A 12,210-nucleotide genomic window follows, 5' to 3' on the forward strand; every position below is an offset into this window, starting at 1 on the left:
TGAAATAAGGAAGATCTGAGCAATATTAATATCTGTGGAAACGGACAGGGGGAGGCAGACTTGGGAGGTATTTGGAAGGCAGAATTAACAAAATTAGTTAACAGACAAGATATAGGAAGATGAGAAAGAGGGAGGAATCCAGGATGCCTCCCAGATTTCTAGAGTGTTTGGGTAGCTGAACACTGGTGTCATTAGCAGAGACTACAATGCCAGGAAGAGAAGTAGTGTCATGGAAAGATAAAAATTCCATTTTGGACATGTTGAGTTTGAGGTGTCTGTGGTATGTACAAGGGGAGAATTCTGAGCCAGAGTAAAAGCCTTTGAGCCCTAGGCACTAAAAGATTGTATCTAGTGCCCTAGTCCCATCAATCAACCTGAAAACAATACAAAACCATCAATATATATAAGGAAGACCAGAAAAGTTTTGGTTTTTCTAAAAATGACTATTTTAGTGCCTTTTAAAAGCATTACTAAAACATGTTTTTACATATATTTTTTTCTTTTTTTTCCCCTTGCTTGGCACATAACAGAAACATGCACAGAGAGATTGCCTGTGGTAATCTAGTCCTGGACAATGATCAGGAGGTACAAGCATAAAAAGTCTCACAGCTTCCCACATGCTGAAGAATTCACATATCCGCCCACAGCAAATGTACTCAAGGTTCTATACTAACATATGCCCATGAAAATCAAACAGAAAAGGGCAGTTCATACAATTCTAAATAGATCCAGTCCATACATCTCATTCAACTTGTTCTTCATCCATTTAGGGCCAGAACATGAGGGCCACTGCTTATTTTCTTATTTGATATATTCCCTGCATTTCTATGTCTGGCTGTCCATTAAGTAAATAGCTTTTCCCATATGCCGTACTGTAGTTTACATCAGAGTCATCTGGAGAGTTTGTGAATATATACTGTTGTGTTCCACCCCTAGGGGTTCTGATTCAGTAGGTCTTGGGTAAGGACAGAGAATTCTTTTTTCTTCCAGATTTCCAGGTGATCTGCTGCTGCTGACCTAGGGAGTGCAGTTTGAGAAACCACTATCATATGCCAATTCTCCACAGCCAAAGCAATAAGAAGATTGAGGCAATTACCAAGTTATATCAATATGTTAATTTTTAAAATTCACTGACGTTGATATAAGGAAGAACTTATTTAAAATATGGCATGACAATTATAAAATGATAACCAGAGTAATGGGGGGTGGGAATTGGCTCTTGCTGTTGAATAAAACATGAGATTATTTGCCATGACATTCCACTTTGTTCTGGTTTTGGAAAGATGACTCATAAAAATATGTAGAAGTAGCATAAAAACTCTGTTAATTTGATTCAAAATGTAGTTGATGGCAAAAAGTACAAAGCAATAATCCCTCTAAATAGCCATCATATATACTGGCATAGAACAAAACTGATCCTTTGAGAGAAAAAAAAGTAATTTGAGTTATAGTCCTTAGTTAAGAAGCTGTCTTTAGTTGCCTGATTTGTGAGCTTTTGTGAAACATACCACTTCTCTAAGCAAACCCTGACTTTAACATTCAGTAAACAATCTTCCTTGGTTACTTACACAGACCACTAGTACCTTGGAAAAATAATCCCGATAGCAGGATTTTAAAATGGTAGGAAAGTGGAGGAATAAATTATATTAAAAAGAGATATGAACAAGAGGAGATTTGGGAAAAGGATGGTAACTTTAATTAAAGAAAAGATTTTGAGTTGAACAGAATTTGGAATTTCCATGCAACTTTAGTATGACCTAGGCATCTCCCAACTTAGACACCAGTTCCACATAAGGATCTGACTGGTAAGTAATGCATTTGGAATCTGGAACAATTTTCAAGTGATATTATTGTATTTATAATGTCTGTTTGCTAAAGGATTGTTTTATTTCTAGATCCATAGAAAGCTTACAAAATCCTCAGGGTAACTGATACCAGATCATTTCTTGAAAAAGGTAGAAAAAATCTTTTGCAATGTACATTTTTTTGGAAGTCTTAGTTATTCTTTTTAACTTCTTATTTTGAAATACATTCAGACTTACAGGACACTTGCAGAAATCTACCAATTTTAGCATTTTGCCACATTTGCCATATCATTCTGTCTATCTATCTATCTATCCATCCATCCATCCATTTCCTGAACCCTTGAGTGTAGGTTGTATCAAGGAATTTAACATTGATATAAAGCTCACAGTCTATACTCCAAATTTTTCATATGTCCCAATACTATCCCTTTGAGCCTTTTCTCTTCCCTTGCTAGAGTCCATCCAAGATTATGTATTTAACTGCATTTAATTGTCATTGTCCCTTGAGTTGCTCTTTCCTTCTTTCTTTTTTAAATTATGGGAACATATATACAACATAAACCTTCCCTTCTTAACCACTCTAAAGCATACAACCGAATGGGATTGATCACATTCACAATATTGCAGTACCCTCACCACCTTCCATTACTAAAACTTTCACATCTCCCCAAAAAGAAACCTTACACCCATTATGCAAAAGAAATTATCCCCATTTCTCTTGCCCTCCATCCCTGGCAACCTGTACTTTAATTTCTGTCTCTATGAGCTTGCATATTCTCTGATATTTTCTATGAAGTTACCATAGGGCTTAAATTTAACAATCCACTATGCTTTGATACCAACTTAACTTCAATAGTATATACCATGTTCCCATTCCCTTCCAACCCCCACTTTTATGTGGTTCTTGTAACAAATTACATATTTATACTTTATGAGTCTCAAAGCACTGATTTATCATTACATTTTATAAATTTGCCTTTTAGATCCCATAGGAAGTAAAAAGTGGAGTTACAGGTAAAAAATACAATATATCAACAATTTTATATCTATGTCAGTACCCTCAATGGAGATCCTTATTTCTTCATTTGGCTTTGATCTATTGTCTATTGGCATTTTCTTTCAACCTGCAGAACTCTCTTGAGCATCTCTTGTAGGGCCAGTCCAGTGGTGACAAACTCATTCAGCTTTTGTTTATCTGGGAATGTCTTAATCACTCCCCCACTTTTGAAAGACACTTTTACTGGACATGGAATTCTTGGTTGGAACCTTTTTGCTTTCAGCACTTTAAATATGCCATCTCACTGTCTTTATGCCTCCATGGTTTATGATGAGAAATCAGTGCTTAATCTTATTGAGGCTCCCTTCTGTGTTACATGTTGCTTCTCTCTTGTGGCTTTCAGAATTCTCTCTGTTTAGCATTCAACAGTTGATTATAATATGCTGCAGCTTTTTCCTGTTTTGGAGTTTGTTGAGCATCTTGGATGTTTGTCTTAGGTCTTTTGTTAACTTTGGGGAGTTTTCAGCCATTATTTCTGTGAATATTCTCTATGTTCCTTCCTCTTTTCTCTTTTTGGTGCTCCCACAATACGTATAATGGTAAGTTTGATAGTGTCCCACAAATTCCTCAGGCTCTGTTCACTTTTCTTCATTCTTTCTTCTTTCTGTCCCTCAGACTGAATGATTTCAATTTTCTTATCTTCATGTTCACTGATGCTTTCTTCTGCCAGCTCCAATCTGTTGTTTAACCCCTCCAGAGAATTTTAATTTCTGTTACTGTGTCTTCAGCTCTGTTTGGTTCATTTTCATAATTTCTGTGTCTATATTGATATTCCCTTTGTGTTCATCTATAATTTTCCTGATTGCCTTTAGTTCTTTGTTCATGTTTTCCTTTAGCAATTTTGAGCATATTTAGGACCATTTTATAAGTCTTTTTCTTGTATGTCCCAGGTCTGATCCTCCTAATTGATGGATTTCTAATGCTCTACTGTTCTCCCTTGCTTGGGTTATAGCTTCCTGTTTCTTTGCATGTTTTGTGACCTTTTGCAGAAACATGGACATTTTGATATTTCAATGTGTTATCACTGGAATTTAAACTCTCAGGGATCTGTTCCTTAAGCTTGTATCCAGCTTGTATTATGACAGAGCTTTCCTTGATCGCCAAGAGACAACAACAACAACAAAAACAAAAACAAAAAAAAAAGGGAAAAATCCCTTTTCCAGACTTTGCAGATTGATCTATGGGAGTGCTCTCCTTCAGGGCTTATGGATACAATGAGTTTAGAGAATAGTTCTAGGCCAAAATACATGCCTGATCCTTTCTGCATGTGCCTCTTGACTTGGGCATACATGTGTGGTGCCCATGTGGCCCTGGGAATTCCCCCATTTACACAATTCTGAATATTTCCTCTTCCCGGGGAAACAGTTTCTTCACAGTTCCAGGCACTTCACTCTATGTTCTGTAGTCAGCAATCCCTTGCCCCAGGCAGCATGATTTGACTGCTCTCCCACAGTGTTCTCTTGGAGAGTTCTATGGGCTGCTTTCTACACACAGAGCAAGTTCTGGGATAGTGAACCCCTCAGGCCACCACCAGATTGGGCCAGACATATATGTTCCCAGTGCCTGCACAAGAGTTACTCTACTTCTTTTGGCCTGGGTCCAGGATCTACACCGGGAGAGCGGGCCCAGCCAGAGCACCATGAGGTCCTATCGCTTTTAAGTAGCCATTTTCTTGATTAGGTGCTCATCCTCTTACTGCAGTTCCTTAACTGTTTTGTGGAGCTTTGAGAAAGATGTTTCTGCCAGTTCCTCCTGGTTGTTGAAAGCTTCTGTGGGGACAGAGCCCTGAAGCACCTCACTCCACCATCTTGATCAGGGCAGACTTTCTGCAATATACACTTTTTATCAGGTACAATATTAAAGAACATACCCAATGGGACTGGTACTGCTTTATTACTAGCTGTGTGGTCTTTGAGAAGTCATTTACCATCTCCTGATTTTAGTTTCTTAATGGTAAACTGAGAATGCTAATAATATTTAATTAGTAGTGTTGTTTGTTGTTAAGAATATTAGAAATAATGTGTGCCCCCCCAGCACCTGGTACTGTCATATCATAATACTTATTACCTATTTATTAACCACCTATTCTGTGCCAGGAAGAATATTAGGACTTTACATGTTATTGCATTTAACTATCAAAATAATGTTATGAGGTAGGTGTTATTATAACCATTGCTGTAAATGAAGTATAGAAAAAGGAAATTTTAATATTTAAAACTGGTTCCCAAGGAAAAAAGATTTAATTAGAGAAGGACAATAACCCTGGCCAACATTAGTTATAACATAGTAACACCTGTTATTTCACTAATTTTCACATCTGCCCTGTGAGATAGGAATGATTATTTTTTCATTTTATATTTAAGTATTCTAAGTATCAGAACATTTCAGAATCTACTGTGTAAAATGGGTATTATAAGTAGGTGTTAAAAGAAAGAAATACAGTGTTCCAGTTTGCTAATGCTGTTGTCATGCAAAATACCAGAAATGGGTTGGCTTTTATAAAGGGAGTCAGCTGGGAAGGCACATAGCTGGCATCTTCTCCCTTTGCTCCCAGGTTATGTTTCAAAATGGCATTATCCAAAATGTCTCTAGGTCTCTCTTAGCTTCTCCAGGGCAGACTCTGGGTTTCATCTCTTAGTTTAGCATCTCCAAATGTCCTTCTGTCCACATCTCCAACTATCTCTAAGTGTCAGCAAGCATCTGGGTCTTGGCTTAGCATATCCCAGGAGCAAACTCTGGACTAGCATCTCAAAGCATCAGCAGCAGCCTGGGCCTGTGATGGCTCTTTTTAAATGACTCCAGTAAACTAATCAGGACCCATGCTGAAAGGGCAGAGCCACACCTCCATGGAAATAATTCAATCAGAGTTATCACCTACAATTGGGTGAGTCACATCTCCATGGAAACAACCTAATCCAAATATCCCACAAGAATGGATTAAAAGCTCATGGCTCTTTGGGGGGGACATAATATATCCAAACCAGCACATACAATTCCCACATCAGTTACAAAGCAGTGGTTTCAGTCCATGACAAAGTGGGCACTGGTAAAATGTTATTAGAAGGTGGGCAATGGGAAAGAAATAGGAAAAGTCATGCATAAACCCCTAGGTAAATGTACTGGATGTTTCTAAGTCAGGTGTTTGTAATCTAGGGAATGTCTATATTTAATGGATGTAAAATTTGCTAATACTCTATAACTCTGAACTAAAAAATTAGTTGTAAATCTCTTGGTTCATAAAGAAATTTTTATTTATAAATAAATAATTTTATTTACTAAGGAGAAATAAACCAATGCCTCCCAATAAATCAGTGATTTTTTTAGCTAGTATATTTACTACATATGAAACCAGAATCTAAACTATTTCTGAAGCAAAAACAAGTTACTATTAACTATTTTAACTTCATATTCTGTTTATGATATATGTCAGGTTATTAGTTTAGTATGAAGCAGAGACCCATTGGACTTGTGATCCATATTATTACCAATCCAGATATTGACTGGTTAGCTAAGTTTTATCTTATCAGATCCCAAAGGTTAAGGAAGGTTTGCTTATAAACAACAAAGATCTTAAGGAACAAAGAAGGAAAGATCTTTAAGAAAACAAAGGGTATAAATGTAATAGATTGGGTTATTAAAACAGATTATATTCTTTCTTCTCTTTATGGGTTGTTCTTTTTATAAGAATTAATTCACCAACGGAACCCTCTTACTTGTTAGGCTTTAGTTAGGCTAGCTGCTGGAAATACAAAGATGGATAAGAATGTTCTTGTCCTGCAGGATTTCACCGTCAAACGGGAAGACATAGATAAACCTCTAATTACAAGAGATTAGCACCATAATGGAGGCATGAATCTATAGCTATGGGAGGGACAAGTCCTGGCAAGGCATTATCCATCTTTCTTCTGGCCTGAATTCCAAATGAGTATTTGCTTTTTATTGAGCCAGAAATGTCCCTGATGGTACGTTTGTTTATGTGTTTTTATGTTTTTTGTTCCCATATACTCTTCAGCGGGTTTTCCCTAATGTTAACAACTTACATAACTGTAGTACAAATATCAAAACTAAGAAATTAACACTGGAACAACATTGCTTTTGTCACATCTTTGTGACCTTCAATCTGTGATAGTTCCTCAGTTTTTCCTTGTCTTTTGGGACCTTGACTCTTTTGAAGATACATGGTCAGGGGTTTTTAGAATGCCCCTCAGTTTGGGTTTGCCTCATGTATTTTCATGGTTAGACTGAGGCTATGGGTTTTAGGGAAGAATACCACAGAGATGATTTGCCTTTCAGTGCATCATGTCAGGGGAAAATGATGCCCATTTGTCTTGTTACTGGTGATATTTACCTTTATCATTTTTTAAAGGTAGTGCCTGCTGGGTTTTTCCACTGTAAAGCTATTATTTTTGCTTTTGCAATTAATAATATTTGGGGAGAATCACTGAGATTTTGACTGAATAAATTATCCAAAGCTTTTTTCTTGAAAATAGTCTTATTGATGGCACAGAGCCATGAAATAATCCAAAATCTATAGTTTTATGGGCCTAGAAATGAGATTATGTTTACGTGACAAGCATCCGAGTATGAGGTCTATGTATCTATCCCCTAAATGAATGCTCTATTAAAGTCTCACATTTTCCAGAGGGGAAAGAGGACACAGGAGAGACAAATTGAAAGGTATCTATTGATGACTGGGGTGTAGACACAGTGTGTAACAAACACTGTCTCAATTTCTGATAACTGTGATATTTTGCATTTAGGCAATCACTAATCCTATATTGGAGAGCACAGATATGCCCAGAATCTGCATCTGTAATCTGTGCAAAAGGCATTTATTTTCACGAGCTCCTCTAAATGAGATGACCACTCCATTTAAATTGGATTTACCTCTCAGCTGAAACACTAGCCCTCATGGATGAAATATCAGGGTTTGGTGCTAGAATGCCATAATTGAGGAGTAAATTTCATGGAAAATAGTTCTCTGGAAAATCCTGGGGCAGGTAGATACAGTATAAAGAAAAGGTAGGAGATTTATTAGTTAGCTGTTAATGCTCCTACTATAGAAATATTCAAAGGAGAAAAACAGGAATGGACCCTGCAGGACAAAGTTTGCTGTGCAAAGCTGAAGAGAGATACACAAACTCTTTTTCAAGATAGGAAATATTAGGCTATGACAAAACAACAGGATACTTTTTTATGAATACTTGTTCACAAATTTGGTTAATATTACCAAATTTAATTATGCTAAATAGCCTACTTAGGAAAATTTTTTGGAAACCTACAGAAAATATTGTGTTTATCCTCTGAGGAATTGTTATGGAGTCTTTTACTTTTCCATTTACAGTTCTGTACTATTGGGTTTTATTTATTTATTACTTTCCATGGTCAGGTACTACTTTTAAATTGAAATAAATAAATCAGATGAGAAAAATTAAAATCTGATTTCAAGTAAATATTAAAGCCTCACCCTAAAATGAAGCAAGAGAATATTATATTAAATTCGACCAAATAAAAGTTAGTTACTGAAGGTTTTTTCAATTTAACCAAGCAAAGTTTGAGAAGAGAGTAGATTTTGAATCATTTAAAATTCTGCCACAATTTTAACAATTGGAGAAAGAAAGGGAGTCAAGATAAAATTACATTTCTGTTCTGTGAAAAGTAATTGAAGAACTTTTCAATTGATAGGATTGGTATTTTACTGAAAGATTGAAATATTGCCATTTTTAACATAATTATTTGGTATATAGTAAAGTGGAGTAACTACTTATGAAAAAGTCAATTTTTAAAAAAGGATTATAAATACTGAAAAAAAGGGACCAGTGAGGTTCACCCACCTACACCCAACAGCAAGGACTCCTTGACTCAATTGCTCTTCAGAGCAAATCTTCTCACCCAAGGAGAGCCTGGGTTGCTCTCTTCCTCTCCCTCCCAACCCACTGAAAAGAATAAAGGTTTGTATTCACTCTTGAATTCCCAATAAGCTGTTCAATGCATAACTGCACAAACAACACAGAAACCTGGCGAATTAAACAGTAGGTAAACATAGGAACAGGATACAGAATAAGTAAACATGAACAGGATACAGCTCCTCTTGCTTAAATTAAAAAAAAAAAGCCACTATTTAACAAATGTTACCCTGCAGAAGCACATTCGCCAGTTTTTTTCAGACCTTTTCCTCCCTTTTTAAGTATTAGATCAGCAAAATTAGATCAATAAAAATGTTACCTAGTCTATCAGTAAAAATATTTTATCATTGTAATAATTTATTCATTTTAACTTTACCACTTAATTGAATTGCTATGTTCTATTTTAATTTCTTTAGATAATTTTGTAACGTTAAAAATTTAGAAAATAGGATTGCATTCAGTCTCAATAATAAACATGGTGAGCGTTGAAAAAGGTACTCTTGTTTTATTGATATGTTGGGGAAATTCTGTATAAATGTATTAAATAATTAAGCACCAGGTAAAATACTGGTTGCTTTTGACCTCTTAGACCTCTTTTGTTTTCTTCGTTATTAAGCGTATTTCTGGGTTAGAAACAGGATTTGCTCCGCAGATGATGAATGTGGTGGTAATGAAGGAATTGAAGAAAAAAAAAGTAACTCTGAAATGCCTAGGGAAAAACTTTAAATGATTTTTGTGCAGTGTGGCATTTTTTACACCAGGTAGTTCCTCATTTCCATCGTAGGACTTGGAGCCGTCCCACCAGAATTCCACTTGTCCCCTCTTCCACTCCAGCTCCAGAAGTTTCCTTTCCGGAGGCTGTAGGCAGCGTTTCTCCGGGAGTGGATTCCTCAACGGGCTTTTCCCGGCTGCCCGGCTCCAAGTGACATTCTTAACACCTGTAGGACGACCGGCGCAGAGCGCCCCCATCGCCTCTGCCAGGTACTGACCTGTCCGGACTCCCCCTCCCCCAGGAGGTCATGGTCTTGGTGCAAGCCTCGCTCGGGCCGGAGGGGAGGGGCCGAGTTGCTACTGCCACAGCAGCCGCCGAAGCCTTTGCAGCCCGCTTATCACGTGACTCGACAGCGCCGGTAGCCGTGGCAGCAGCCTCGGCTGCTCAGCTGGCTAGGATAGTGGGCTCAGTTCAGCGCACTCAAGAGGCGACCTCAGGGGGCAGGCGGAAGGGACCTGCTGCTGCGGCCACCCCGCTGTTCCCGGAGCACCCGGCTCCCTCGGCCAGGCCGGCCCGCTCCATGCCGCTCCACTGCGGAAGTGTAGCGGTGGGAGGCGGCGGCGGCACCGAGCGCGGGAGGCCGGGGCTCGGCCCCTTGCAGCACTAAGCTCCTGGAGCAGCGCACGGCGCGTCGCAGCTGCCCGCGCGTCTCGCGCCCTCCGCAGCCTGCATGATCCGCGCTGCTCCTCGCCCGGCCCCTGCCGCGGCCGCCTCCTCGCACTGCTGCTGCCGAGCGCCGGAGTAATATGCTCACTCGAGTGAAAGCTGCCGTGGCCAATTTCATGGGCGGCATCATGGCTGGCAGCTCAGGCTCCGAGCACGGCGGTGGCGGCTGCGGAGGCTCGGACCTGCCCCTGCGCTTCCCCTACGGGCGGCCCGAATTCCTGGGGCTGTCTCAGGACGAGGTGGAGTGCAGCGCCGACCACATCGCTCGCCCCATCCTCATCCTCAAGGAGACCCGGCGGCTGCCTTGGGCCACTGGCTACGCAGAGTGAGTGCAGCGACATCGGCGGCGCCCTTGCTCTCCTCGCGGCCCTTCCCCGCGCGGTTCCAGCCCCGCTCTCTCCCTGCTTCTCGGCCCTAGGGCTGTCCGCCAGCTGCCGGCATCCAGGCCTCGCGGGGTCTTCTTTACTTACACTGGCCATTTCTCTCATCTTCCCCACTTCCCCTTCCCCCAACTCCAAGGACACGGCGTCTCCAGCCCCAGAATGGGTAGTGGAGGGCTGGGTGGTAGCGTTTAAACCGTGGGAAAGCCAAGGCTGGAGGGTCTGGAGATCTGGGAGCTGTGATTCGTGGAAGAAAGTGGGTAGAACAGCTCTGATGAAGTTTCAAAACACAGCAGGGAAACCTGGTATTTGCGCTCCCCCAGATCCCCCCCCCCCCGGAAAAAAAAAAAATCCTCGTGAAGAGTTACGGGTAAGAGACCTGGAGGAGCTGTCGCTGCGCCTGGGAGGACTGGTGTCCGAGACCTGGAGGTAGCAGCGTTCTTATGCGCGGTTGTATATTTCGGAAGGTCTCGGTTTCTCAGACTTCTTGCTACGAACTCACTCGCTTCTCTTCAGTAGGTAGTAAATCCCTGAGCGTTCGGTAAATGCCACTACGGTTTCCCTAGCTCTTGGGGGTGTGGTGGGGTTGGGGAGACTTGTTCCAAGTGTTTAATGGTAGCCTCTGGGTAATCTACTTTGGTAATTAAGCGAGCGTTTGAATGATTTGCTATTTCAAAAACCGATCCAATTAGGTTGACAACTTGGCATGGAACAGGGAAAGGAGAGGGGGAGGATTGTAATACCACCCCCTCCACACACTCCATGGCTACTTCTCCATTGACTATTAATGACCATCTTATGAATGGTAGGATAAGTAATGTTTTCCCCCCATTATCTATTATTTTAGCTTCATGAAAGTGGGAAACCCAGGAGGTGGAGTTTAGGAGACCATAGTTTTGGGGTTCATTGCGATCCAGTGGGTGCAATACTGCTAGCGAAACGCCGAAACCTGGCACACCCGATCCTTTTACTTTAACCCACCCTCTCTGTAATCCTAACCCTCCCCCGCCGGTGCACGGTCTCGCCTGCTGATTGGTGCTTCCTTGAGCCAATCAGCTCTCCCGACGCCTGAGCGCTTTGAGGTTATCCATGTTTTGGTGGCCCGGATATCCCAGAGTTTGCGTGGGGCTTGATGCTCCGGTTCTCGTGCTCCAAAGAAGCAGCTTAGAATCTTTAGTTCTCCTTTCCTTTCCCCTTCATCATTTAACCGTGTCTCCATAGGCTGAAATAGAAAACGTGTATAAATAGGGATAGAGGATAAGAATGTGAAAGGGAGGAAACAAAAGTAATGGGTGCTAAAACAGTCCAAGTTAGCACATAAAGACTAGCCAGGAAGAGAACATTGGGGAGAGGGAAGATACAAAATAGCATCATAACTTCCAAGAGTAAGCTAAAGAAAAATAAAACACCTGCGTAAGGAAAGACCTACAAGAGGAAAAAGTGCCTGCCAAAAACGTACATAGCCAGTGTCTTGACTAGAATAAAACCGTTGTTTAAACAGTCTGTTTGGGCCTTTTGCAAAACAAAAAGAAACTTTGAGGCATTCTCCCTCTCACTTGTAGGTGGGTGTGTGTGTGGCTGTTGTCACTCCAGTGGGTTTCCCATGTCTGAGGGACAGAATGGC

At 40.5% G+C, this 12,210-nt stretch overlaps 1 protein-coding gene and 1 pseudogene across 3 annotated transcripts in view; one reads left to right on the forward strand and one right to left on the reverse strand.

Annotated features, from left to right (window-relative positions):
• The first annotated feature begins 10,262 nt into the window (after nt 1-10,262).
• Nucleotides 10,263-12,210, forward strand: part of PPM1H (protein phosphatase, Mg2+/Mn2+ dependent 1H) — a 311,989-nt gene continuing 310,041 nt past the window's right edge. For 2 of the 3 annotated variants that reach the window (XM_037847540.1, XM_037847541.1), the window contains exon 1: nt 10,263-10,531. In XM_037847540.1, the coding sequence (XP_037703468.1) occupies nt 10,287-10,531 (245 nt within the window). In that variant the 5' untranslated portion in view covers nt 10,263-10,286. The remainder of the gene's footprint in view (nt 10,532-12,210) is intronic. The other variant, XM_037847542.1, reaches the window with a different exon arrangement.
• The window catches only part of LOC119541563, a 38,413-nt pseudogene continuing 37,783 nt past the window's right edge, over nt 11,581-12,210 (reverse strand).

This window comes from Choloepus didactylus, chromosome 8 (genome assembly GCF_015220235.1).
Source record: "Choloepus didactylus isolate mChoDid1 chromosome 8, mChoDid1.pri, whole genome shotgun sequence".
In the NCBI taxonomy this organism is placed as follows: domain Eukaryota; kingdom Metazoa; phylum Chordata; class Mammalia; order Pilosa; family Megalonychidae; genus Choloepus; species Choloepus didactylus.